Source organism: Nerophis lumbriciformis, linkage group LG09 (genome assembly GCF_033978685.3).
Source record: "Nerophis lumbriciformis linkage group LG09, RoL_Nlum_v2.1, whole genome shotgun sequence".
Classification (NCBI taxonomy): Eukaryota; Metazoa; Chordata; class Actinopteri; order Syngnathiformes; family Syngnathidae; genus Nerophis; species Nerophis lumbriciformis.
In genome coordinates, this window is record NC_084556.2 from 29,374,679 (window position 1) to 29,402,229 (window position 27,551).

Genomic DNA, 27,551 nt, shown 5'->3' on the forward strand with positions numbered 1-27,551 from the left:
AATACTGTTAAGGGCTCGGTAATCAATACAAGGGCGGAGTGTCTTATCCTTCTTTTCCACAAAGAAAAACCCGGCGGCTAGAGGAGAGTTAGAGGGACGGATGAGACCAGAAGCAAGTGAAGTGGTGATATAGTCCTCTAGTGACTCTCTTTCATGTTTCGAAATGTTATAAAGGCGGGATGAAGGGAGTGTGGCGCCAGGGAGGAGATTAATACAACAGTCATAAGGACGGTGAGGAGGTAACGACAACGCGCGGTCCTTGCTGAAGACCTCTTTAAGGTCGTGGTAAGCAGTGGGCACAGTTGACAGATCTATGACCTCCTGAGTGACGATACGTGGGGCCCCTGTGCGAGGGCATGCGGACTGCAGACAGTGAATATGGCAAAAAAAAAAACAGTTAATAATAGTTGTTTTGGCCCAGTCAATATGGGGATTATGTTTAGCTAGCCAGGTAAGCCCGAGCACAACAGGAGCGGAACGAGAGGGAATGATGAGAAAATTGATTAACTCAAAATGGTTACCAGATAATTTAAGCGATAACGGCTGAGTCTGGTGAGTAACGCTCGCCAGGTGACCTCCATCGAGGGATCAAACTACTCTAGGTCTGGGTAATTTGGCAACGGGTATGGAAAAACGTCTAACAAGTGCCTCATCGATAAAATTGTCATCAGAACCAGAGTCAATTAGAGCCCTAATGTCCAAACTCTGCTCCTTATCCCAGGCGAGCATGCCCGTGAGTTGGAGCCTTGACAGTGTCTGACCTGTAGATGGCAGTAGAGGAGCCGGATCGGTCGCTGGAGGGAGTAAAGCTGGAACACAGCGGAGCGGCGAAGCTTGAGTGCGTAGGGGAGGCGAAGCTTGAGTGCGTAGGGGAGGAGAAGCTTGCGTGCGTAGAGGAGGTGCAGCTTGCGTGCGGCGGCGGTCAGGACGATGAGGACAGTGGGATAAGCGATGCTCAGCTTTGCCGCGATATAAACACAGCGGGAGGCGAAGGCGACGATCTCTCTCAGCTGGAGAGAGACGATTTCCTCCGAGCTGCATCGGTTCCTCTTCCAGTGATATCGGCGGGTCATCGACACTGGGTATCGGTGTGAAGGTTTGACGCGCTTCATGGCCACTCCCACTATGCATCGAAGAGCAGAGTACCTGGTGTCGGAACCTCTCTCTTTCCCAGTCAACGAGGCGATTTTCAATCCTCGCCGCCAGAGCAACGAGCTCGTCGAGGCTGTCAGGAGTCTTGAGCGGGATCATTTGTTTCCGGATTCGATCAGCCAGACCAAGGGAGAAGACGTCCACCAATGCGGAAGTGGGCCATCCGCTTTCAGCAGCCAGCCTTCGGAATTCAATAGCGAAGTCTGTGACGCTGCGCTGTCCTTGCTGCAGACGTAATAATGATCGGGCCGCTTCGCGTCCTGGCATCTCGCGTTGAAAAATGTTCTTCATGGCTTTGGAAAAAGCGGCGTACGAGGCACACACCGGAGATTGACGCCCCCATTCTGCGGTGGCCCAGGCGGACGCCCGGCCACTCATGTGGGACATGACAAAAGCCACGCGAGCTCTTTCAGTGTAAAAAGAAGTGGGTAAAAGTTCAAAATAGATTTCACACTGGGTGAGAAAGGGACGCACGTCACCTGACTCGCCGGAGAAACGCTCAGGCTTGGAGAGTGGTGGACAAGGAGCAGGAGGGGTGTCGTTAGGCAACGGAACATCTGTGGAACGTGGACGTGTCTGCTGGGCAGCTGGGTCGACAGTAGGGGAAGACATCGCCTGCAGCTCGGTGAGTACACTTCCCAACTGTCCCTTTAATGCATCAAGGCGGGCGGCTTGGCGTTCCGCCATGGTGTTGACGCAAGCCCCAAGCACGCCAAATTGTTCCTCCTGTTGACCAAGTCGTTTGGCCTGTTGTTGCAGCGCCGTCTTTACTGGGTCAGTCTCTGCGGGATCCATGTTGTGGCTGGTCATTATGTTAGGAACATGTATATTAACAAAACCGGTTCCTCAGTGGTTGGCAGGGGAGAAGGCCAGGGTGCACCAAGCACTGCATCAAGTCTTTGTTGCCTCAAGGAGGCTAGGGAACAAACACAAAGAAGTTAGCAATAACAGGACAAGGGAAAGCAACGTACCATGAGGCGAAGTAGGCGCATGCACGTGCGGAGTTCAGGAAACAATGACCAGCAAGGTGAAGCTGTAGGTGATGAGCTTAAATACTGGCGGGCTAATTGCGAGCAGGTGTGTCACCAGTTCCGCCCCTCGCCGAGGATGAATCACTAAAACACAGGTGCAGACAACAGAGAAGGCAGGAACACACTAAAACACAACAGATCTAGGGCAAGAGAGAGGCGTCAGTGTCGAATCCACCAGGGACGAGTCTGGTGGCAACGGCGAGTAGAACGCCACGGCAGCAGGCGAGGTGGGCGATCACGGAACGGCCACCTCCTTGGCCGTCAGGAAGGCAGACGCGAGTGGCGCCAGAACCACAGCAGCCTAATAGTTCTACGCCTACGTCTTGGGCGTCACTACTGTTGGTGCAAAAAGCGTCCATGCGCTGGCCACAGGGGGCGCCGTGTGCGGGTGTCTGATGGCGGCCTGTGCAGCCGGCCAGCCGGATGTCGTGCCGTAGATGAGGAGGATGGCGGCGAGACGAGGAAGCAGGCTGAGGAGGTTGCCGAGGTGCTGCCGCAGTCTGGGTGCTGGTATGGGGACCAGTCTGGGTCCTGGTATAGGAACCAGTCTGGGTGCTGGTACGGGAACCAGTCTGGGTGCTGGTACGGGAACCAGTCTGGGTTCTGGTACGGGGACCTTTCTGGGTTCTGGTATGATAACTAGTCTGGGTGCTGGTACGGGGACCAGTCTGGGTGCTGGTACGGGGACCAGTCTGGGTGCTGGTACGGGGACCAGTCTGGGTTCTGGTACGGGGACCATTCTGGGTTCTGGTATGATAACTAGTCTGGGTGCTGGTACGGGGACCAGTCTGGGTGCTGGTACGGGGATCAGTCTGGGTGCGGACCAGCCTTGGAGCGGTTGCTGGTACGGGAACCAGCCATGGAGTGGGTGCTGGTACAGGAACCAGCTTTGGAGCGGTTACAGGAAGCAGTCTTGGACCAGGTGGTGGTGGTCTGGCTGGAGGTTGTGATTTGGCCTGCCGAAGAACAGGTGGTGGTAGTCTGGCTGGAGCTTGCGGCTTGGTATGCCGAAGGACAGGTGGTGGTGGTCAAGCAGGGGGTAGCTGTTTTGCTGGTCGAAGCTGTGCCACCCTACCAGCACAGCCATCAGCACGAGTCCCCCCCTCCGAAGCGGATGCCAGACACTTCCCGCCAAATGCGAAACAGTCGCAAAGAGTGGGAGGCGTGAGGCCAGGAGGCGGGTAGATTCCTCCTCCTCTCTAGATTGTAAAATAGTCCATCCCTCCTTCCCACAGGAGGCTGTCGAGGAGGGCCAGAAAAAATTTCCAGAGCGGTGGGCGGAGCACGAGTCATTGGGGGCGGGGCCAAAGTCACTGGGGGCGTGGCTTGAATCACTGTGGGCTGGAGGCGGAGCGTCCCGACAGCGAGTCGAAGCCCTTCTGGAAGGTCTTCTCCCTCGCTGACGCGACCGGCACTGTGGTGCGGCGGTGTTCCCGGGCCAGACAGAGTCGATGGAGACCAGCGAACCCTCGGGGCCCCACATAATCTTCTCCAGCTCTTCGGGTGTATAGCGGAGGGTCTCCTCCACCATCGCGTCCATCACTCTCCATGTCCTGGGTACATACCCCCAGTCTGTGTCGCGGGGATCAGACACCAGGGAGTTTCATGCCTCGTCCTCTGAGGAATGCCACGTCGGCAACGAATCAGCCTTCAACTGTTCAAAAATCTTCTCTTTTTGACGGTTGGAGAGATACTCCGCCTGGTCGGGTCAGTTCACTGCGTTTTGGACGCATGGTGACAGGCAGGGAACCGTGGGAATAGAGGAAAGGGGCGTGGACTAAGGTCTACTGTGCCGTCTGGTTCCTATTATTTTGGCCAGAACGTACTGTTACAGTACAGGGGGAAGAATACGGCACAGAATGCAGGGACGTTTTTTTAGCTCTATTTATTAAGTAAATAATGTGCAATGACATGTGTATACTACTAGAATGTGTGGTGTGGGACTATGTGAAGCATTTATCTGTTGAGTGTCACCAGGAGGTGTTGTAGGTGCGCGTTGATCGACACTCGAAAGTCCAAGAGGGCAAAATATCCAGGGCAAGAGAGAGTCGTCAGAGTCCGTGTCCAGGCGAGGGGGTCGAGATCCGGGAAGGCAGTCGAGATCCAGGGGGTGTCCAAGGAAGCGAAACACAGCTTGAATCCAAGGCGACGGAAGAAAACACTGCGGGAACATGAGAGACGACAGGGGACATGGAAGCGGGAGGACACAGAATGCGAGAATGCACAAGGAGAGCCAGATACAGGACAGCTTACTGTAACAGGGAACTACGTTCTGGCCCGGAACGCAAGTTTGCACTGGCTTAAGAAGCCCAGGGAGTTCATCAGCGACAGGTGTGCAGATTGCTGATTGATTGCAGCCGCCTGCTGCAGTGGCTTGGAGGTGCGCTCAGCGCAGCGCACAGATGAATGCGCCTTGAAATGCGCCCGGGCCGTGACATGTTTAGGAGTTAGAATGCTTTTTTTTTTAAAGTACATCTGTCATCATGTCTTTCATAATGATTATGAACGATAGGCAAAATTCCAAAAAATTTCCCTTTAAAAAAATGTATTGACAATAGGTTTAGGTCCGCATAGGACAGGGTTGGGGTCTGAAATTGGATCCCTGGCATACAGTATCTCCTTCATGAAATCAAGAGCTTTGTCTTTTTTCAATATATATATTTCCATTTTGGTGGTGACCAATCATTTTTCCAAATGTTCTTTGAGATCATTTATAGTGTGCCTCTTAAAACTAGCACTTAAGAACCCTTCACCCTTACCCCTCCACGCCTGCAAGAGTCTTAAGAAGAATGTAGCATAGAGGGGAGAGAAAATGGGATTAAGGTCATAACTTCTTATCGCTTGACTTTAATGCGCATATTTCTCTGCAAACACTTCAAGTCAGAAAATATAGATAAATCAATCAAAAGACCATTTTCTGCCTTTTAATGCTGTCAATTGAGTATATTACTCATGTATGCCTTTCAAAAATGACAGTCGAAAAGGAAACAAATTGAAATATATGAAATGTGTTTTTGTTTTGCTCTCACCAAAGGCAAGCTATTTTTAATTTGCCAACAAAAGCTCCATATTTTTTCTTTTATCCCATCTCCGTTTTCAGCTCAATCTGAGCCCCAGGAACCACTGAGCCCTTCATTTGCATGCAGGTACTGGTAGATCTGCTAAGCAATTGTAGATGGCAGGCCAGCAGCGCTCTGTTGGTCCTATTCATATGTAAAGGATTTGTGACATTTTGTAAGAGTGCCATCGAGCAAGTTTTCTTTGTGATTTTTTTATTTACCTCGCGATGCACGTTGAATTGGTTCTGCAGTATTTCGAATTGCCGTCTCCCAATGAAATGTATTGAAATCAAAAGAGCACAATTTTAACATGCCTTTCAATAATAAAAAAAGAGACTTTTAAATCATACATTTGGTATGAAACAATATTTATATAATGTACCACTAACAACTAAAGTAGTTTTATTGTTATGCTCAGCAGAGATAGACGTGGTAACAATTAAAACAGTATTTAATTATCCAAAAAAGAAAAGAACAAAAAACCAAGGGAAAAAAGTAGAAACTAAATTGGCCTTAAAAAAACTAATGTGACATTTATGAACTACTATGTAAAATGTACTTTGTAGAGTGGACTTCTACGGTATCCCCTTCAAGCTGCTTCTTCATCAAACACACCATCAGCAGCTTCCCCATATTTTAATTAAAAAATGCCTGCCATTTGGATGTTATTTTAACGTCCTTGGCTGGCGTTATTGACACACACCACATGCTTTCAAGATTGTTTGTTAATTAATTTATTTAATTCAATGACTTCCAGATGCATCTTCTTCACAGCATTCAGCACTTTTTTTCCTTCCCATGCTTGGAAAAAACGAAGTTACGTTCATCTCCAGCTACACGCTAATGCTAGCGAGTCAGACACTTCCTAATATGGTCGGCTTTTCCAGGGTTTGGTGTGGCATTCGCTACGCCAATCAGTGGTTAGCTGGGGTGCATTTAAATGGTTCTGTGATGCCGCTTATAACTCTAAATATTGTATCTCAAATCAATATTCCAATTGAAATTAAATGACATTAATCTTTTCCATACTGGGCCCTAAAATACTCCACCATTTTAACATATAACATTTTAATAAGAAAAGCAAACTTACAGATACCAAATATTGTATCAAAAACAAGTAGTTTTATGAAACAATAATAAAGCACTGCCTTTTTACCTTGGAGAGTGGACTTTGACGATATCTCTTCTGAGCTGTTTGTCTGTCAAACACACCAACAGCAATAGCTAATGCTAATCATTAGCATGTCTATGGCAAATCAAATGTAGATTAGCATCGAGATAGCGCATTTTGAAAAGTGGAGCCTTACTTTTACCCTTGAGTTTTTTCTATCAGGCATACTTGCTTTGTTGGCATGGAACATTGTAACATTACCTAAACACAGTCCGACTGAGTCCGCTATGAGTGCTGCTTGAGTGCTTGTTTCTCCGCCAAGTGCTTGAGTCGAGTCTGCAAGTTATGGAAATATGCCACTGTTTGATTTTACGTGAATCCATACCTGGTAGTACCAATAGAATTTGGTCTGTGCCTATAAAAGTACCGAATTCGGCACTCATCCTTTGTACCAGTGTGAATCTGGTGAATCAAAACCAGAATAAAATATATTTGTTGTTTTGGTTTTTTGCAATTGCAGTGATGATATTTCCCCTCTTGTTGACGTTTGAGAGTTTGCTATATTTGTTTAGCATACACATCATTCTTTATTTATTTTTCTTTAATCTTTTATTGTGTACTGTGTATATTGTATTGTACTGTTTTATGCTGTTGGTCCATCTCGCTTGTTTCGTCTTGCCTTTTTAAGTGCAACCAAAATGTTGTTATAGGAATACAATGACAAATAATTATTTGAATCTTTAATCTTGAAGCTATGCATCTTTCCACTGAGTCATAGTTCTTTATTCTAACAGTAAAACCAGTTAAGCAAATAGCAATGTGTTCCACCGAGGGGTCTATGCTATCAAGAGATAATTGTGTGTTCATACATCGAGGAATGACAAGAGCCCAAAGAATGACGAGTGTAACAAATATTCACGTGTATGGGAGAAAAGGTAATATATGGCAGGAAATTAAACAACCCCCTTTTTTGCCTGACATTACAAGACAGGGAAATGACATCTATGAGTCCAGAGGGGATCCTTGAGTTTTATTACAGAACATAAAAACGTTAATGGATCATGTTCCAGTATTAGCCCTCACGAAATGCAGAATGGAAGGAATAAAAATAATGCTTTCAATTACATTTCAACTAATTGAATTCCCCTGATTTAATTGTAACATATACTGTATAATGTTGTTGACTCTGATATAGAGGTCATGTTTTCATAACCCCCTTTTTGAATTACCATATTTTTCGGACTATAATACTTAAAATCCTTTAATTTTCTCAAAAATAGACAGTGCGCCTTATAACCTGGTTGCGCCTAATGTACGTATTATTTCTGGTAGTGCTTATCAACCTTGAAGCGATTTTATTGGGTACATGGGGTAATGATAAGTGTGACCAGTAGATGGAAGTCACACATAACCGATATGTGTGGACTGCAGGTTGACTGACGCCTCGTCAATAAATGATGCTTGCAAGTACCCGTAAGCAAGCAACACTAAAACTTTTATGTTATATTGAAAATAAAGAACATTACACACAGCGCTCAAAAGTATGTCCAAACATTTTAGAATTACTTTGCTAAGCTACAAAGCCTCACCGCTTGATGGAACATGGAGCATTACGGCTACCGTAGTCATACGTACTGTTTCAGCATACGGGTATTAATTTGGTGTGTGTAAAGACCCCAAAATCGCACCTAGTAAGAGACATAGTATTTGCCGTTTTGTTGCGCAATATTTTGCAAAGCCAACTTTTCTTACCTATAGGTTCCTGCTAATGTGTGTTTGGGATCTGCATAAGTCGTTGTAGATCTTGCCATTATAGCCCGCGCCATAGTCACAAAGCTCCTTCTTTTTCTCTATCCTTTTGTTGTTGGGCATTCATCCGCCGCTGTTGCCATTTGTAATACAAAGTAGCGTACCATTCTAACTTATATCTGTCAGTAGACTCGCTATGGAAGTGCTACAAACTACCGGTACAACAAAGATGATGGGGAGCCAGGTAAATAAGACCGCCCACAAAACGGCACATCCTGAAGAAACGGTCAAAAAGCGGCTTGTCACCAAAGAACCACCATTACATGTTATGTAGACCGCAAGGAAGTGTTTTAAATGTAGACAAACAATCATTATGTGACCCTATTAATGCACCTTATGATCCGGTGCGCCTTTTGTATGAAAATAGACCTGAATAGACCAAATATCATATTCAAAACATTTCAATAATGAATAAAGCAAAATACGTCCTGGGCCAAAAATCACTTCATATTCTCTACTGCTCGCTAGTGTTACCATATCTGAGTTATTGTGCAGAAATATGGGGAAATAACTACAAATGTGCGCTACATTCGCTAACCGTGTTACAAAAAAGATCAGTTAGAATAATACATAATGTTGGATATAGAGAACATTCAAACACTTTATTTATTGAGTCAAAAATATTAAAGTTCGGTGAATTGGTAAAATTGCAAACAGCTAAAATGATGTACAAAGCAAACTATAACCTGCTACCAAAGAATGTACAACAATTCTTCTCAACTAAAGAGGAGAAATATAACCTTAGAGGAAAAAATAATTTAAAACATTTATATGCACGTACAACACTTACAACTTTTAGCATATCAGTATGTGGAATTAAATTATGGAATGGATTAAGTAAAGAAGTTAAAAATTGTACTGATATGATCCAGTTCAAGAGGTTGTTCAAAATAATAGTGCTTACAAAGTACAAAGAAGAAGAATTATGAGAAATATTTCCAACCTTATTGGAAATAAGATATTCTTCATCTCAGTATGTTAATAATGACAGAATTACTTTATTAAATATTACAAAACTGTTGTGTATACTTATTCATAGATTTTATTTTATTATATAAAAAGGTCAGTAAATGATTCTATATATTTGTAAACGCTCTGAAGTGGGAAAGGGGTAGGATTAAATAAGCTTTGCTTCTTCCTACTCCTTTTCGGGCATGATGTAAAATGAAATGATATGAGTAAGTGTGTTCATGTTCGAAATAAAAAATAAAAAGAAGACCCGCTCATCTGCAGTGCGCCTTATGGTTAAAAAAATATGGTATTTGTTTTTTGGATTAGCAAAAACTGGATCGATTTTTACCAAATGCAACGATAGAATAAACCCTCTAAGATCGATTTCTTTGTGAACATGAATCAACATTCGGTTTATGACGGTGTACTAATCCAAAATTAGTAGATTTGTTCCTTGGCATGAATACCACACTGTACCCTGCGCTGTTCTAGTATTATGCAAGTTGCTTCTCAAGGGATTTATGCAAATGCATGATTAACCTGGGTGTGATTATAGTCCCATTAACATATCCAGCGAGATATCAGATATGCATTAAGTTAACGTGGCTGACACACTTTCTCAGCTCAGTGTATTTCTCTAGTTCTCTTGTACAAAACAACCGAGCCCTCAGCATGTCAATAACGCTTCAGATTTATGGAAGCACTACAGCAAAGTGCATTCATTTCAATTGTCAACACGCGCTGTTCATAATTTTTTCAAACGCTAGCGGGTACATTATTCAAATACCATTTCTTCAGTCAGTTATTGAAGGTGGCACAAGACCATTTAAATAGAATAGAATAGAAGGCTTTATCGTCATCAAACATGAGAGCAAGACAAAGCTACAAGAATAAACCTATTTTTTTTTATATTATGAGTCTTTTCTGGAGCTGGCTGTTCCGCCAGTAAGTGACCTTTTCTTTTTTCATTCTCGGTTAATATTTCATACTTGACCTCAAAATTTCATCTAATTGTTTTTCAACCCTTTGAGAAAAGTGATGTAATTACATGGTGATTCGGGGTACCTTGTTTGCTATTATAAAATGCATTACAGTGCACATGACCCTACTGTAATAAGACAAGTCCCTATTAAGAGTCCTATTAGCAAAAACAAATAGCATGTAGAAGTATGGTGAAAAGGTAGTAAGGCGTTGCGTCTAACGTCCGATCATTTGTTTATTCCCCGTGCAACGAGAAGTGCTCTCAGTAGCAGAGTACATTGATTCCCCCGAGGGAACTGTTTGATCCTTTCGGTGTGCCGGCCGTTAAGGGTGGGGATAGGCGGGAGCGCAATCTCACAAAAGCACAATAAAAGTCTTAAAAGTGCAAAACAGCTGCGACACATGTGCGCTCCAGTGGCCTTGCGTTTGCTCTACTGAAGTCGTTTGGTTTCTCTTTCTGCATATTAATGGGGATTTCAGGCTGCCTACGATTGTAAACTGGCCAGTGTGTGAGTGCAAGGTTTGCTACATTAGAAACATTAGATTACTTTTTCAGCTATGTTGTGAACTAATTAACAGACAAACAAACAAACCCCAGCTAATACATAAACTCCCGGTGAAAATAATTATCGAAGGATGAATTAAATTGCTTGTTTTGTTCATCTGCCGCTTCCAAGTGTCAGCAGCTGGGCACTTTTGTTGTATAGCGAAACAAGTTTAACAGGGTAAACACTCTTAACTCTCATCTATTTGTTTTTCCTCTGCGGGTGGGGCCTACACATAAACACACAGAGAAGTTCGGAAGTTCAGATGCCATACTCTTAAGGTAAGATAGTAGAAATGTTTAGGATCAGCCCCAAAATGACATATTCCTTATCCAATTTTGAAAATGTCTTCAAAGATTCATGAAAATCTGCTTTAAACTTTTTGAGTTATGTTGTCAAATAACTATATAGACAGATAAACTCTGGCGATCACATAAACGCACAAACTCTCGAAGCATTCCTTGAACTACATGTGAGCAGAGTCAGACGTGCACACTTCCGCATCACACCTGCCCCAAAGCTGACATTACATGATAAATGTTTTGTAATAATAATCAAATAACAGCAGTAATTTCTGTTATATTATTCTTCTAATGTTAGTGATTTGGCTCACTGAAAATAAAAATATAAAATTCTTGTTTTTCATGAGCTGTATGTTGTATGTCTGGGTGGGGGTCCTGTTGCGGAAAAAAATTGAGACATGTTCCCCTTTCAGAGATCACATTTTGTTCCCCTTAAAACATTCACATTTTGCACAATGAGATGTGAGCTGATAACTTGTTGTCTGTAAAATATATCATTACATAGTTGTCATTAGCATTTCTGGAAGCTAACCACCTAGGTATGTTCATTTACTGATATTTTCAGAATTCTACCAACTACAACCTTTTTTAAAGGCTTTATCAAACTCTTACATGTATCACATATTGCAAGAAATTTGTACACATTTATTCATGACAGAACGCATGAAAATCATCAAAGACGCAGAGGTCGTCGGCCATTTTGGATTTTACCTCTCATTTTTGGAGGGATTTGAGCAGAATATTTTTTTTTCTTTCTTTATGATGTGTTAAAATCTGGGATGTGTTTATTTAGTCTGTAGATTGTGATACGGCCAATAAAAAAAATTAAAAATAGCCCCCAAGACGCAGTTTGGACATTCCTGGCCTATATCAACTAAACAAATCTAAAACTCTAGATGAATTGTAAAAGCCAAGCAACTTCATAGATGGAAGAAACAACACCCCGGACACTTCAAACAAGAAACTTACCATTAACTATTAAGGCCTACAGCGCACAACCTTAGTTGCCCCGTTTACACTAAGGTTATCCAGGGTAAATCCCACCTAACCATATCCGTGTCCACACCCAACAATGCCACCATTTAAGACCCCCTCCCCTTTCCGTCCTCCGGCGCAACGCAACCTAGTACGCATGCGCGGAAAATGCGCACGTCATAGTCACCTCCAGTGTTGCTTTGTGTGCAAGTTCTTAAATGTAACTTATCTGAACAATATCCAGTGTTGGGGTATTTCAATTAACTGGAATTCAGTGTGCTGTGGGGCCCTATTGTAGTGAATCACACCTGAGCCATCATAAATTAATAAAATCTTTATTAGACACGTAAACAATGTGACAACGAACATTTTCCATAAATCAAACTAGGGATCTAGATATCTGGTCAGGATATTCCTCACTCTTTTGCCTTCACCTTCATTGTCCATTTGTTTTTGGTGACTTTATATACTGTGGACCTAGACGTTCAGTCTGCGACATAAATGGCGGACAATAACTGATACAGTCTGCTTTGCCAGTCCAAATGCATTCGCCGTTTTCCGTAGTTTTCCATTAAAGGCCAGGTAATACAAAGCACACGCTACCTTTTTTGTCACATCCACGGGAGCTCGCATTCTCGTTGACTCTCCTTTGACAAATGTACAAAGTTTATCGGTAAGTAGAATCACAACTGACCTGGACATTCGAAAGTTCTCTTGCCGTTTGAGAAGTGTTGTATCCGAAATAGCTACAATCGCTTTCTTTTAAGGTATTCATGTGTGATTCTACAAGAGTCTGTACAGACGGAAGGAGAAACACGGGCATGTCTGGATGACTCCCTTTCATATTTCCAGTGGTTAACCCCGAGTTACGAAACTGCTTTATTATGAAGCTGGCTGTGGCGCGTTCTTTCTGACGTTACTTCCTGTGTAAGGCGCGGCCTTTCTGGCGTCACTTCCTCTCCGAACTCAGTTTGTAAACGATCAATGAGTCCATGCAAAACTAAGAGCCGGAGATTCAAGAAAAACACGGCGCACTTACCCGTGTAAAAAATTGTCCGAGGATGGGGACCTTAAACGATGGCTTAGTGAGGCTGAAACGGGGCTTAGGCTAAATAACTATTCGTTTAAGGGGTTATCCGGCTTAGTGTAGACATAGCCTAAATCATCACATGCATACAAAGATCAAGATTGACCCATCAGAACATTGCCTGTGTCCGACATGCAGCATAACAACACATCATCTATTGCAGGAATGCCTCTTGTATAACACCCCGAGCACATTTTTATGGCCACAATCAGCAACATTGGAGAAAAAAATTGCATGAGAGTCTGGTGGACCTGCAGCTTACTGCACCATTTGTTTTTGAAACAGGTGTTCCCATTTAGAAGTAAACGAGAAGAATAAAAAAGAAACACTGAGTAACTTGCACTAAATTGCACTTTCATGTTTGTGCTCCTGTCGTTTCACAATAAAACACTGAAGAGATTTCCAGTGTAAATTCATGTTGTGTTTTTAACTTTTAAATGTGCAATTCCATGTAAGCCTTGCATTGTTTATCAGAGAAAGTGAATCCTACACTTCACAGCAAATATTTCATAACGAGTAAAAGACATGTGCTTTAACGACACTATTGTTTGATTACCAAAAGCATTTCATGAATAATATCCATAAATGAACATTCTTAATACCTGACACTAGAATAAGCTCAAATGCAACATTTAACTCCTTTAACGCTGCTGCTATAAGCTAACCTGCAAAACAGCAACACGCATGCATAACATGCTGTTAATGACATTGCTGCGTGTGAACCACATTAGTGTGTCGACCTGGCAGTGGTGTTGGAGTTGTCTGACCGTTTGTGTAGCCGTAAATGCATGACTGGGGCGGTATAGCTCGGTTGGTAGAGCGGCCGTGCCAGCAACTTGAGGGTTGTAGGTTCGATCCCCACTTCCGCCATCCTGGTCCCTGCTGTTGTGTTCTTGGGCAAGACACTTTACCCACCTGCTCCCAGTGCCACCCACACTGGTTTAAATGTAACTTAGATATTGGGTTTCACTATGTAAAAGCGTTTTGAGTCACTAGAGAAAAGCGCTATATAAATATAATTCACTTCACTTCATGACTGGCTGAGTCCAGTGTGTGCGGCTGCTGTCAATCTGACATATAGTTTGTTTGTTTTGGTGTGATTACAGTAGAACGTGACCAGTTTTGCCAGATAGTAGTTTTGTTGTTGTTGCTGTTTTGGTGTGGTTACGACCGTAATCAGTTTAGTACAATAAAATGATTGTTGATGAAGGCCAACTCCTTTTCCTCCATAAAATGTCTATAACAATAATAATAATAATAATAATAATTATGAACTACATTTGTAACGCACTTTACATTTGTTAAAATCTCAAAGTGCTACAAAGTATAAAAAAAAAGGTAAAAAAAATAAAAACAAAAGTTAGAATATATTAGAAAATGTACATAAATAATAACTAAAAAATAAATAAAAACATGAAAAACTCTATTCAAAACATAGAAACATAGATAAAATAGAAATAAAAACATGAAAGCACTGGATAAAACAGATAGGCAAGCAGTGCATTTAAAAACAAGAAGGCAGAGAAATTAGATAAAAGCTGTGCTAAAAAGTTGGAGTTTTAGTCCCTTCTTAAAACGGTCGACCGACTGTGGTGCTCTAAGATGGTCGGGGAGAGCGTTCCAGAGTTCGGGTGCGGTCGAGCAGAAACCCCCGCCGGCCCATTGTTTGTAGGTTTGTCCTGATGGGTTTGAGGAGGTTGGTGTTTGAGGAGCGGAGGTTGCGGGTAAGAGGTTGAGGGGAAACTAGGTCCTTGTGGTAGGAGGGGGCGTAGCCGTAGATGCATTGATGTGTTAGCAGGTGAATCTTGAATTCAGTCCGGGATGCAATAGGGAGCCAGTGGAGTGATTTGAGGATATGATCACGCTTGCGCACCCTAATCAGGATCCTCGCTGTGCTGTTTCGGATGTACTGGAGCTTTTTGACGCTCTTTTTGGGGACCCTGACGAGAAGTGTGTTGCAGTAATCAAGCCTATGCAGACGTTGCCATTGTTTTATCTGTTGTGACTATTTGTTGTCACCTGTTGCCAGTGTTGGGACTAACGGGTTACAAAGTAACGCGTTACTGTAACGCTGTTATTTCCGGCGGTAACTAGTAATCTAACGCGTTATTTTTTATATTCAGTAACTCAGTTACCGTTACTACATGATGCGTTACTGCATTATTTTACGCTATTTGTTATGTAGTATCGGCTAGAAACAGAAGATCTGAGGGTGTTTTATTGAAGCGCTGCGGTGTCGTCCTTCTGTGTCACAAGGAAAAGAAGAGGCGTGCTTTCTGTGGGTGGGGGCGGGGGTGGGGGGAAAGTGGCTCCCAGACCGTAGTCCAGGGGAGACGTTCCTCCAGGGCCTATGTACTTCGGGGGTAGCACCCTTCACTTTACCCGGCAGTGGGTCTTTACAGCTCCGGACTCAAGGGTGAATGACGAGGCCGGCAGTTTGTTGCAACTTTGTGACTTTATTGGTGTCTTGCACGCAGCCATCCACCAAGTTACGAGCACCTGCACGCACTCACTGTTGCCGCTCCCTCACTTCTCTCGCCCACTCACTCACCGATGTCACTCACCTCACATGCTGTCATATCTTAAAGGGCCACACACACACACACATACGCTACTCTCATAACAACTAACAAGACATCATGGCGGAGCCAGGAGCCGAGTTTCTTAACATGGAGATATTTTCACTACTTTTATTTTGTCAAGCACAAAGAAAAGAACATTTTAGTTAAATGTAAGTTGTGTCTTGGATCAAAGATCCCATCTACTTAAAGTTAAAGTGCCAATGATTGTCACACACACACACTAGGTGTGGCGAAATTATTCTCTGCATTTGACCCATCACCCTTGATCACCCCCTGGGAGGTGAGGGGAGCAGTGAGCAGCAGCGGTGGCCGCGCCCGGGAATCATTTTGGTGATTTAACCCCCAATTCCAACCCTTGATGCTGAGTGCCAAGCAGGGAGGTAAATGGGTTCCATTTTTATAGTCTTTGGTATGACTCGGGCGGGGTTTGAACTCACAACCTACCGATCTCAGGGTGGACACACATACAACATAATTCAACAGGGGATTGTGCTGCACTGCTGGTGGAAAGATCCAACTGCCTATTACGGTGTAACCATGTTTTATTGGAGTGATTTTGTTTTGAAAGTGAAGTGAAGTGAAGTGAAGTGAATTATATTTATATAGCGCTTTTCTCTAGTGACTCAAAGCGCTTTACATAGTGAAAACCCAATATCTAAGTTACATTTAAACCAGTGTGGGTGGCACTGGGAGCAGGTGGGTAAAGTGTCTTGCCCAAGGACACAACGGCAGTGACTGGGATGGCGGAACCGGGGATCGAACCTGCAACCCTCAAGTTGATGGCACGGCCACTCTACCAACCGAGATATACCGCCCCACAAAGTCTGACTTAAGGGGCAGCAGGATTTGTTGTTGAGCAGACCTGATGCTGTGTTGCTCCAGAGATACATAACAATGTAGATGTGTGAAAAATACGGGAGATAACATCTTTGCCACAGACTCCAAATGATCAGTTTCTTTTAACTGGACATAGTTCAACAATAACAGACATGCAGTCCCTCGGGCAAGGATGTATTGAACAGTGCACCACACAGTATTTATAGTGCAAACTAATTATCTCCAGACAAGGCTTGTCCACTGTCATACAGAATATATGCAGCTGCACCCTTGCAGTGCTCTCACGCCCACTAACAAGGTGACTCACTGCCACATGCACAATGACACATAAAAAAGAAGCAGTTCATGTCTTAGTTATGTTTTAATTAACTGCGGGGGTATACGGTGACGCTTGTGTGCGTGTTGCCCTGGAGTGATGAAAACATGCAGGCAGTGAAGGTTGGATTTGTAGAATTGTAGACGTCATCGTGTTCTGTAGTGTACTTAAGTTCTCTCTCCCACAGATGTGCAATTGTATGTCTCCAAACATGAAAACTACTTTGTCAATATGATACCATTGGAAACTCAGAGGGGAAAATAGCAAAGGTGTGTTATTTGTTCTGTTTCTTTCAGGCGTCCTCAGTCTAAACTGATATGGCTGCTGCATTTAAGAAACCCGAACCCCTGCACTTGGCGTTGTGGATCTTCCTTCTGCACCTCAGCCTCCTTCCTCAAGCCAGGTAGACCATCCAATTGCAGAAATTTTCTTTACCTATGGTCTATTGTTTAATATTTTTCTTCCTGTCGGTCAGCTTTTGTTTATGTAAGGTGTTGCGAACCATGCCTCATTAATCACGCTGACGGTCGCAGTCGACGTCAGCAAGCAAATACACTCCGAAAATAAAATTCTAAGACTGGGGGGAAATTACAGGTATTCTTGTGTACGTACAGCATCAAAATGCAAAAAGAGGAAACAGGGTCAATTGGGACACAATTATATAGATACATATATATTCAAATAATTACTTAAATGTGTAATTAAAAAATTGCATTATTAATTAAATGCATACATGTGCTATTAAATGTGTCATTAATGTATTTAATGTACAAGTGCATTTAATTATTCATCTATCTGTCATTATTTCATAATTTTTTTTTTTTTTTCATTATTTCATGAACCTGTGTGTTTAATGAATATGTTTTATCTGCCAAACTCACCGATCAAAGTCAAAGTGAAAGTCGTTTAAAAATGGCGGCTAAGGAGGTAATGCTCGTACTTTTTCGGGAGTGGATGGTGGATTTTTTTAGACCTTGCAGAGTATGTGGAAGCAAGAAGTGCTGACAGTTTTTATTGAATTGGTTGAAGTTGTTGAAGTTATTTCTGCACTTTTTGTGGTCGAAGTTCTATAGCCAACCAATCATGTGTTGAGATCCGCCCACTGACTTTGACAGCTACGATAAAAACAAATAAAGAATATAAAATGAAATCATAAATTCATAATCATAAAATTATCAATCATAAAGTGCCGACACGCGGGTTCATAAAATAATGAATTAAATTTTTCAATAATAAATTGAGTTGTAAAATAATTAAATACATATTGAAATAATGAAATCAATAATTAAATTAATTGAATATTGAAAAAATTAAATGATTAAATAATTAAATTTACTTTTACATTATATATATAAAAAATACCATTGAGATTATACTCATGTATTTAATTCTAATCATAATTAATTAATGACACATTTAAGTAAATATTTTTTGATTTAGTTAGTTTTGTCCCATTTGAACCCTCCATACAAAATTATTATTTAAAAACACCATTGAAACTCATCCGGACTGTTTACCAGCTAATCAAAAGTTCAATACCTCAGCCTTCGAAAGGCAAAATATAATAATAACTGGGATTTATATAGCGCTTTTCTAAGTACCCAAAGTCGCTTTACATGTAGAACCCATCATTCACACCTGATGGTGGTAAGCTACTTTCATAGCCACAGCTGCCCTGGGGTAGACTGACAGAAGCGTGGCTGCAATTTGCGCCAACGGCCCCTCCGACCACCACCTATCATTCATCATTCAATTCACTGGTGTGAGTGGCACCGGGGGCAAAGGGTGAAGTGTCCCGCCCAAGGACACAACGGCAGCGATTTTTTGGATGGTAAGAGGCGGGGAGCGAACCTGCAACCCTCAGGTTTCTGGCACGGTTGCTCTCCCCACTACGCCATGCCGCCCCAAAATATGCACTAAAATGTAAAAAAAAATATTTAAAAAAATTTCTTTTTTTCACACTGCTCTTACCTTCTGATGGCAAAGGCAAAATGTATTTTGCTCTTTAAATGAGGTAGGTCTGTTGGACTGCATAAGCAAGGCCTCTCACAACTTGGCATTGTTACCGAGGTTGCACGTAATAAGGCGGGGATGTAAAATTTCTTACAAAATGCACATTTAACAGATTTTTTTTTTTTTTACAAATTTTGACAATCAAGGCCATTATGGACAAGGTTTATAACAGGTTTTAACCATTGCATTTCCCACTCTAATCACTATCTGTGGGTCCCGGAGACTCACTATATTGAAAGCCTATCAACATCACTGGATATGAGCTGTCTCTCAGTGTTTTGCTATGTTTTATAGGGGAACTGCACATTTTTGGAATTGGGCCTATCATTTACAATCCCCAAGTAAGACAAGAACACAATGTATGTTTCTTTTAATCCATTCTCACTCCTAAATAACCGCTAGCAAAGTCAGCAAACAATTGAGCTAATAGAACTCATGACGACATTGCATCTATTGCCCACCCACTTAAAAAACATCCAAAAAATGCCAACAATATTCTACTTACATTTTGTGTGCTGAGTATTAACCAAATTTAGCAATATTGTTATTATAAGTGACAACTTTAAGTAACTACTTTTAATAGAACATTGATCATAGAGAGGTCATTAGCTTATACTGCTATATATATTGACATCATTAGATGGTAAAATGCTCTCTTGGCTCTGAGCTGGTGAATGTTAATTCTAGATTATAAATCATGCCTCTCACTTGGATGGTAGAAGGATGTAGCCATAAACCGAGAAGTTCGTCAACTTTGACAGCCAACTTAGACCCCGTGATGGAAAGATACAAAAACACACTTGTTTGCTCCCACCTTTAACCCTTTGTGAGGATTGTGATTAATTATCCATCTAAATGGGAAGATGTAATAATCCCATGAGTCGGCATCACAATGAGAGCAGACATTGTACAGTAAGTGTTTGTCTTATTATGTTTGGTGGCTCTCATTAAGTCTGCATTAGTAGTAATCAATATTGTTGTTGAAGGAAAAAGCGAACATTGTGATGTGTCTATGAAATTAATGTGCCGTCGCATGCTTAAAATGAGCAAAATACGTAAATGTTACATGTTATTATAAATGTGCCCATTATTAAATTACATACATACTTATAGCATGTGCATAAAAGCCTGATGGAGGTTTTTGGATGCTTTTCAGAGAGCCTTATAGGCGGAATAGAGCAACTCCCATTGGCTCAATTGTTGGCTGACGTTTAATTACGAATTAGAGTGTATAAAAAAATAAAAACGTATGTGAGTGATAGGCAAAATGCCCCCAAAAATTCCAGTTGCAACCATAATTTGAGTACGAGCATTGTTGAAGTAATATTTGTAACAATGCCGTTTGGGCAATAAAGAGTTATTATAAAATGAAATGTTGTTTCTGCTTCGATTACACAAGAGAAAAACACATTTCTATTCGACATCTTGCGACCCAATCCTGCCCTTCAAATCAAAAATAAGAAAATTAGTGCAAAGCAGAAGACGTGGAAGACTAAAACAGAAAAGCAAACCATTAAAAATATGTCAAACTGGTTCACAACCTCCCCGGTGAGTCAGCCCTGCCGTAGCGTCAGTCCACATCACAAAAGCTGCAGCCAGCCCCCAGCGCAAGCAGTTGCACGCGTACAAACGATGAACATTTATCCATAAAAATATTGAGAAGCTGCAGGTGCTGTGTTTGACGTGTTTCAGTTTGTTCTGTCTAGTCCTGACTCAACAATCCAAACGGTTAAGCATTATCTTTGACACACAGACATTCAAATCGCTCATTGTCTACTCTGACCTTTCCGGTCTGTCACTCAAATACGTCCGTGTGTGACGTAAACAGTCCTAGTTCTGATTACCAGATGTCACGAGATAAAAAAGCAACCCTCTCTATGAAAACAAATCTCTTATAATAAGCAGATAAGCGGACTTGGCAACACTGGACAGAGAAATAGAATTCATCCGGTCCCCAGGGTTAATGCTGAACAGTTTTATTACAATAATTTCATAAAACGACTGTAGTTGTTTTTTTAGTATATGTTATTGTAATGTTTTTCACACAATATTTAATGTCTAAAAGTTTGCTGTTCTTTTTAAAAGGCATGCTACATGTTAAATTGTTTGTGTTTTGGCTTTTGGATGAAATTGATTTCAATTCATTTTAATGGGCGGGGCTGATTTTAGGTACAAGTGTTTGGAGTTACGCGCTTGGTCGTGCAACGCAATGTGCTCGTAAGTTTAGGTACCACGGTAAATACATTTGTTTTTAGTAACAGTATGGTGGACCAGTGTTATGTTCTGCACATGCGTAGCCTAAAGCGTGACCCCATGATGCAGACACAGCAAGCATAGCGCAGGTAAAAATGGATGAAATGACAAGAAAAAATGAAACTGTGCAGCAGGGAAGTGCACAGGCTGCATAGGGAAATCTACCTACGAACCAAAGCAAATTATACTTTATAGTGCTTTATATGCCAGCCCCATACACCATATTTTATTAACTGGAGAAAATGACAGGATTTTAAAATACTGTTGTTGTTTTGTTTTTTATTGTATTCTCCTGAGAACAAGCGTCCTCTACAGTGGACATTCTTTATGCATGTCCAAAAATTCTCAGGAGGACAAAGTATTACGTGTTGTGCATTAAGTCTTCAAGACCTAACTTATTCATATTCAGTTGATTTTTTTTTTTAAATCAAAACTTAAAGGACCCATAGCTGTTACGGTCTGTGTTTGTCTGGACCCCGAGATGCAATTCCGCCAGGCGTAACAAAGGTAAAAAAGTGTTTAGAAATGAATACAAAGACATAGTGCAGCAGGGAAGTCCAGAGGACAGGTCTGACATATAAAGCATCCTGATTGGCAACCAGGAACAGATGTGTCCTGATTGCCAATCAGAGTTATTTGAGGGAGACAGCACTCCAACAAGAGAAGTAGTGACAAAAGGAGGCAAACAGAAAATGAAAACAAAAATAACAGCGCTGGAGAGGAAGGAAATCTAAATAACAGGGTCTTGATGAGTTGGACCACACAGATAGGCTGTTAACTTTAACAGTTTCCACTTTATAAAACATTGATAAAAGGAAAAAAAAATACTGCCTAAAAATATCAAATAAGATATTTGCTAAATAAGATATTCACAACTTTATTTTATTTTATTCAAATAGAACACTTGCTGTGCCGGTCCTCACATCTAAAAATACGCACTCCTCTGCACAGAGATACATTTCACTGACTGCTGAATTAATTTGCATTGTGCAGCACACCTCTGTTGTGATTGTCCATTCACAGCATTTTCTCTCCTGCTTCTTGTGCACATTCTCCATGCTGTGCGTCAGGAGTCAGCTAAAAAGAATGCTTCTTCGTGTCAAGGCGTCACTCTGATCATGCCCCTTGTAATTTTACCAGGAGAGAATATGTACCGTCTGCCGCGTTAGCATCGTTGATAAGGCAGGATATTATAGCAGGGGGGGGGGGGGGGGGGGGGAGCAGATGTGTGTAAATCGCTTTAACGTTTTGCATACTGAAGCAAAAAGCTCACCAAACCAGGAAAAAAAGCGGGCATGGGAAAAAGTGTGAAGAGGATTAGCCCGGTTTGCTTTGTCATGGTGCCACTCGGTTCTCCACAGTTATTAGGAGCACACTGTGTTTGTAATTACATATATTAGATAGAAATATAGTTGGAGGAGAAGGAGCTAGTGAAACTGGAATATGTGCCTCGCCATTTTCATTATAGATAAGCGGCGTGTGGATAACCTGCATGGCTCAGGTCAAAGCACAGAATAGAATAATGATAATGATCAGCTTGGGTAGGCTCCAGCTCACGCACGACTTTGAACAGTGTAAGCAGTAGAAAATGAAAATGAAAAAAATAATTAACTAAATAACTTTCGCATATATATATATATATATATATATATATATATATATATATATATATATATATATATATATGCTGTATGTATACATTATATTGTTTTTTTTTCTTTTCACACACTTTTAAATGTAATTTTCATAGTCATATCAACATAAGAGTCATTACTGGAAGCCTTTGATTCAGTCTTTAGGCTTTAACGTTTAGCTGAGATAGGCTCCAGCACCCCCTGCGACCCCAAAAGGGACAAGCGGTAGAAAATGGATGGATGGATGGCGATAATTACTTTATATATTATGGATAATCATTTCATCTGTCGAGAGCAGCATATTAATCTTGTATGATATGTGAATCAATCAATCAATGTTGACATCTTACAAGAGAACAATTGGCACATCACACTTATTTAATAGGGGCCCAAGTAGATGATGCATTTTATTTAGGACTGTCAAGTCATTTTTTTTTTTTTTTTAAGATTATTCACACTCTTAAACTGTGAATTATCATGATTAATCACGGGTTTTTATTTGCTTGCATAAATAAAATGTGCTTCAGAAAATACACCAATATTTGGATACAAATACAATTTGGGAGTCACAATGTCATACTGGAATGCTTTTTAAATTTTTGACTGAACTGCTAGTCATTTATTTGCTCTTTTTTTGGTACAATGCAACCCCCGCTCCTTATGATTACTTACAGATATGCAACGCTCTCCAGGAAGCAAAATAAACCATAATAAAGTTATATAAATAATTATGTACAGCGAGTATGGTGGCCTTGCCACTGCTATTTGTAAACTGCACTCCAGTGTGTTGGATCAATGTTAATGTGTATTTAAAAACAATTTAATTTGGGGAATAGAAAAGATATAATAAAAATAATAGTCGAATCAACCAAATTTCACGTCCTTTTCTGCAATACCTATGTGGACCCTTGGCGATCACGGACCCCCACTTGAAGACTTCTGCTTTAGAATACTATTAATTGTGTGGTATTATTCTGCTCAATATAACACTGATTCAAATAAAGATTCATATAATTGTGACATATTATCCTTACTCCATAAAAATTATATTAAAAATTAAATTATTAATGAATAATTTATGAATAATTCAATAACTGTACCCACTTGGCATCCATTGCAGCCGGTCACCCAGAAAGTGGGTCCCAAAATCTCTGGCCCCTTCCCAAGGTTTCTTCTTTTTCCCATTTCGGACTTTTGGAGTTTTTCCTATTCTTCATGTTGACTAAGATAAGGAGATATTGTTGTGGTTTGTGCAGCCCTTCGAGGCGTATGTGATTAAGAGCTATTTAAATAAACTTTGATTGATTGATTAATATTAATTAATGTATTGTTAATTTTACCCATAGTGAGACAAAATAATGTAGTCAAATGTCAAACTGTTGAATTATGTGGTTAGTGACTGTAAATATTGTACAGTTTTATAGTCTTTCAAATTCATATGGTTATTTTTATTGGACTTTAGAATGTCACAGAATATCTCTGTATCAGCAGAGTTTCTTCTTGTCGGAGAGCCGCCACCTCCCTGGTGCCTCCTGATTCTATCATCAGGCTCCAAATCGGCTTTAGTACAGTTGAGGCAGGAGGCATTCCTGATGAATTACGGTGTAACTGACAAATCCCGTTTGGGGAACTGGCATTTCAAAAGCCGCCTGACATGCCAGATGGTTTGTTTCACAAGAATATTTGGGAAAGTGTTGATAGAAACTAGAAAATGATGGGAGCTTACAAACAAAGGTGAATAGACCAATGTCTATTGTTTATCAAATAAATGATGTAGCAATTAAATAAACAAGCGGTACACTACAGAGAATGTGAGGATCCCAGTCAAGAGGAGATCTTATAAAGCGTTCAGATCCATTCGTTGTTCATGCTTTAATGAAGGACAATGTTGTCTAGTTCTAATGAAACTACTGCTATATCAGCATCTGTTAGGACTCGGAGTGCATGATAAATATCGGACAAAATATGAGGAATTATTACGGATAAAACCTAAAGTCCTAAAAATAATAGCTCCAATACGATATCAATCAATCAATCAACGTTTATCTATACAGCCCTTAATCACAAGTGTCTCAAAGGGCTGCACAAGCGACAACAACATCCTCGGCTCAGATCCCACGCCAGGGAAAGAAAAAACCCAAACCAATGGGAAAACGATAAACCTTGAAAGGGACCGCAGATGTGGGGAACCCCCCCTGGGTGACCGGTGCAATGGATGCCGAGTGGATACAGTTAATAATGTGAGAGTCCAGCCCATAGTGGGGCCAGTAGGGGAACCTCTTGCATATAGATATGTCGCGCCGCAGAGACGTCACTGACTGATGCATAAGGAGTGGTCCACATCAAGTCCAGTCCATTGGGAGGCCAGCAGGGGATCATCTTGAATCGAGACAAGTCAGCAGCGCAGAGACGTCACTAACTGATGCAAAGACTTTGAATAGCTAGCGCCTCATTCGTGGAAGATGATCCGTGTTCACCTGATAACCTCTCCACATAGGAGAGGGGGGCAGAGCAGAGAAGAGAGACAGCAGATCAACTGGTCCAAAAAGGGGTCTATTTAAAGGCTAGTGTATACAAATTAGTTTTAAAATGGGATTTAAAAGCTTCTACTGAGGTAGCATCTCTAACTGTTACCGGTAGGGCATTCCAGAGTACTGGAGCAGGAATAGAAAACGCCTGCAGACTATTTTTGGGCTCTGGGAATCACTAATGAGCCGGAGTTGTCAAGGTTGAATTTACACTTCAAGGACTGTCGTTGGCTTTGACAGTTAGGATTGCTGGTTTGCATTAAAACAGTGTTTTTTCTCACTGCAATAGGGCAAAACCATCCCAGCCCAGGCACACTCTCCTGGTTTTTTGGAGTATAAATATTTGGGGTTTTGGCACCAACCGTTTGGATTAGATCTGACCAATCTAAGTCTATGAGCACAAACTGATGAAGCCTACTTGGCTACGACTTCCAAGACAAACCAAGTCCAGTTGGAAACGATTGAACGCCCTGAGATGACAACGACATGGATGAATGAGAACCTTCATAGGTATAACCCTAATTATGAGTGATTGATAAGGGAAAGATAATTATTGGGCCAAAATTAGGAATTAGAACGTCAAACCAATAAATCATTGAAAAAATTGTTCCAATTTTATTAAAAAAAAACACTCTATGAAGTGATATTACATGTACTGTTCTGTAGGTGGGTTCGGGTGAGCAAATCAAGAGCTCTCTTTTTCCTACCTCATAGGAAGGGCATTGATCACATTGTAAACAAACATGTCGTCAGTTTACTGTAGAAGGAAGACATTTTGTGTGCTGTTTGTTCTGCGAAAAAAACTCACACACCAACGCATCAAACCGTATCGCCAGGATTGCTACAACAGAGTTTGGAAATCCTACAAAGACGTCTGTGCTTCTAAAGAAGCTGCCCCAAAACCAGCCGCATAGAAGGGTGGGCACAATCTACAGTTAAATCTAAATCTAAATCTATCGAAAAAAAGATATAAATACGTTTTTGATCTTGTTATCGGTCAGGAAGTAAACAGAAATGCATACGTTTACATGGGCAACTCTTTACTAAGTACTAAAAATAAACCCAAACTGTACAGCCTTGTAAAGACACTAATTGGCTTGGCTGGACACAGTCAGATTTGTTTTCAGTTTTATAAGATGCATTTGCGGGGCAGCACGGTAGAACAGGGGTTGGTGCATGTGCCTCACAATACGAAGGTCCTGAGTAGTCCTGAGTTCAATCCCGGGCTCGGGATCTTTCTGTGTGGAGTTTGCATGTTCTCCCCGTGACTGCGTGGGTTCCTTCCGGGTACTCCGGCTTCCTCCCACCACCAAAAACATGCACCTGGGGATAGGCTGATTGGCAACACTAAATTGGCCCTAGTGTGTGAATGTGAGTGTGAATGTTGTCTGTCTATCTGTGTTGGCCCTGCGATGAGGTGGCGACTTGTCCAGGGTGTACCCCGCCTTCCGCCCCAATGCAGCTGATCTAGGCTCCAGTACCCCCGGCGACCCCAAAAGGGACAAGTGGTAGAAAATGGATGGATGGATGGAAGATGCTTTTGCAAGATTACAGAGCTGCATTCTCCGGCTGTCTCACCAAGTTTTATTTAATTTGGTACAATTAAGCCATTATTCTCATCCTGTGCTACTGTTGTGGAATTTCTGACCTTTGAGCTATATTTCGTGTCTGTCAAGAATGTCTGCTCATTTCATTTCTTTTCTATTCTAAACCATTAAAGGACCAGATGTAGGCCAAAGTTGAATATGGAGTCGGGCTGACCATTCTACAAAATGTTTTGATTGTCTGAGTATGACTAAGGGTTCCAAGGATATTGCGGAACAAACAGGTCGAAAACATCAGGACCTTGACGCACGAGGAAAACAGATAAAAATGACGAAGTCAAACCAAGGCGAGAGCTTTTTTTCCATTGCATGCTGACGGGCGCGTCCGGGGAAAACTGTCTGTGTGCTCGACAACTTAATCCAACCATTGTACCATTTAATTATGAGTGAAATACAACTCTTGTGTTAAATCCACTTTTGTTCTCATTTAAAACCTGGACCTTCCACTACACTACAAACAAATAAGATTGCTTGTTTTTTGTTTTTTCACATACAGTACATCCTTCAGTATGCTTGTTTCCGTTCTGCCTTCCTCTGAACAATCGACATTTCAGTCTGGCCATTTTGTTATCTGTTTTGTTTGTAACATGTGGCTCCATAGCTCGCTAACGTGGCATCTAATCGATAGCTATAAGGGCGAAAGTGCAATGTGTACAATTTCACTATAGATTGGCTGGGACTTTGGCCCCTGTTCTCACCTCCTCTTCCATAAATTATTCACCAAGTGGCAGTGAGGGGCATCACTTTGAGAGGCGACCTGGTCAACAGATAACATTCTGTT

General features: G+C 41.6%; 1 protein-coding gene across 2 annotated transcripts in view; it reads left to right on the top strand.

The window, feature by feature from the left end:
• Positions 1-27,551, top strand: part of gabra3 (gamma-aminobutyric acid type A receptor subunit alpha3) — a 278,534-nt gene that overhangs the window by 96,972 nt on the left and 154,011 nt on the right. For both annotated transcript variants that reach the window (XM_061963400.2, XM_061963401.2), the window contains exon 2: positions 17,035-17,141. In XM_061963400.2, the coding sequence (XP_061819384.1) occupies positions 17,056-17,141 (86 nt within the window). In that variant the 5' untranslated portion in view covers positions 17,035-17,055. The remainder of the gene's footprint in view (positions 1-17,034; positions 17,142-27,551) is intronic.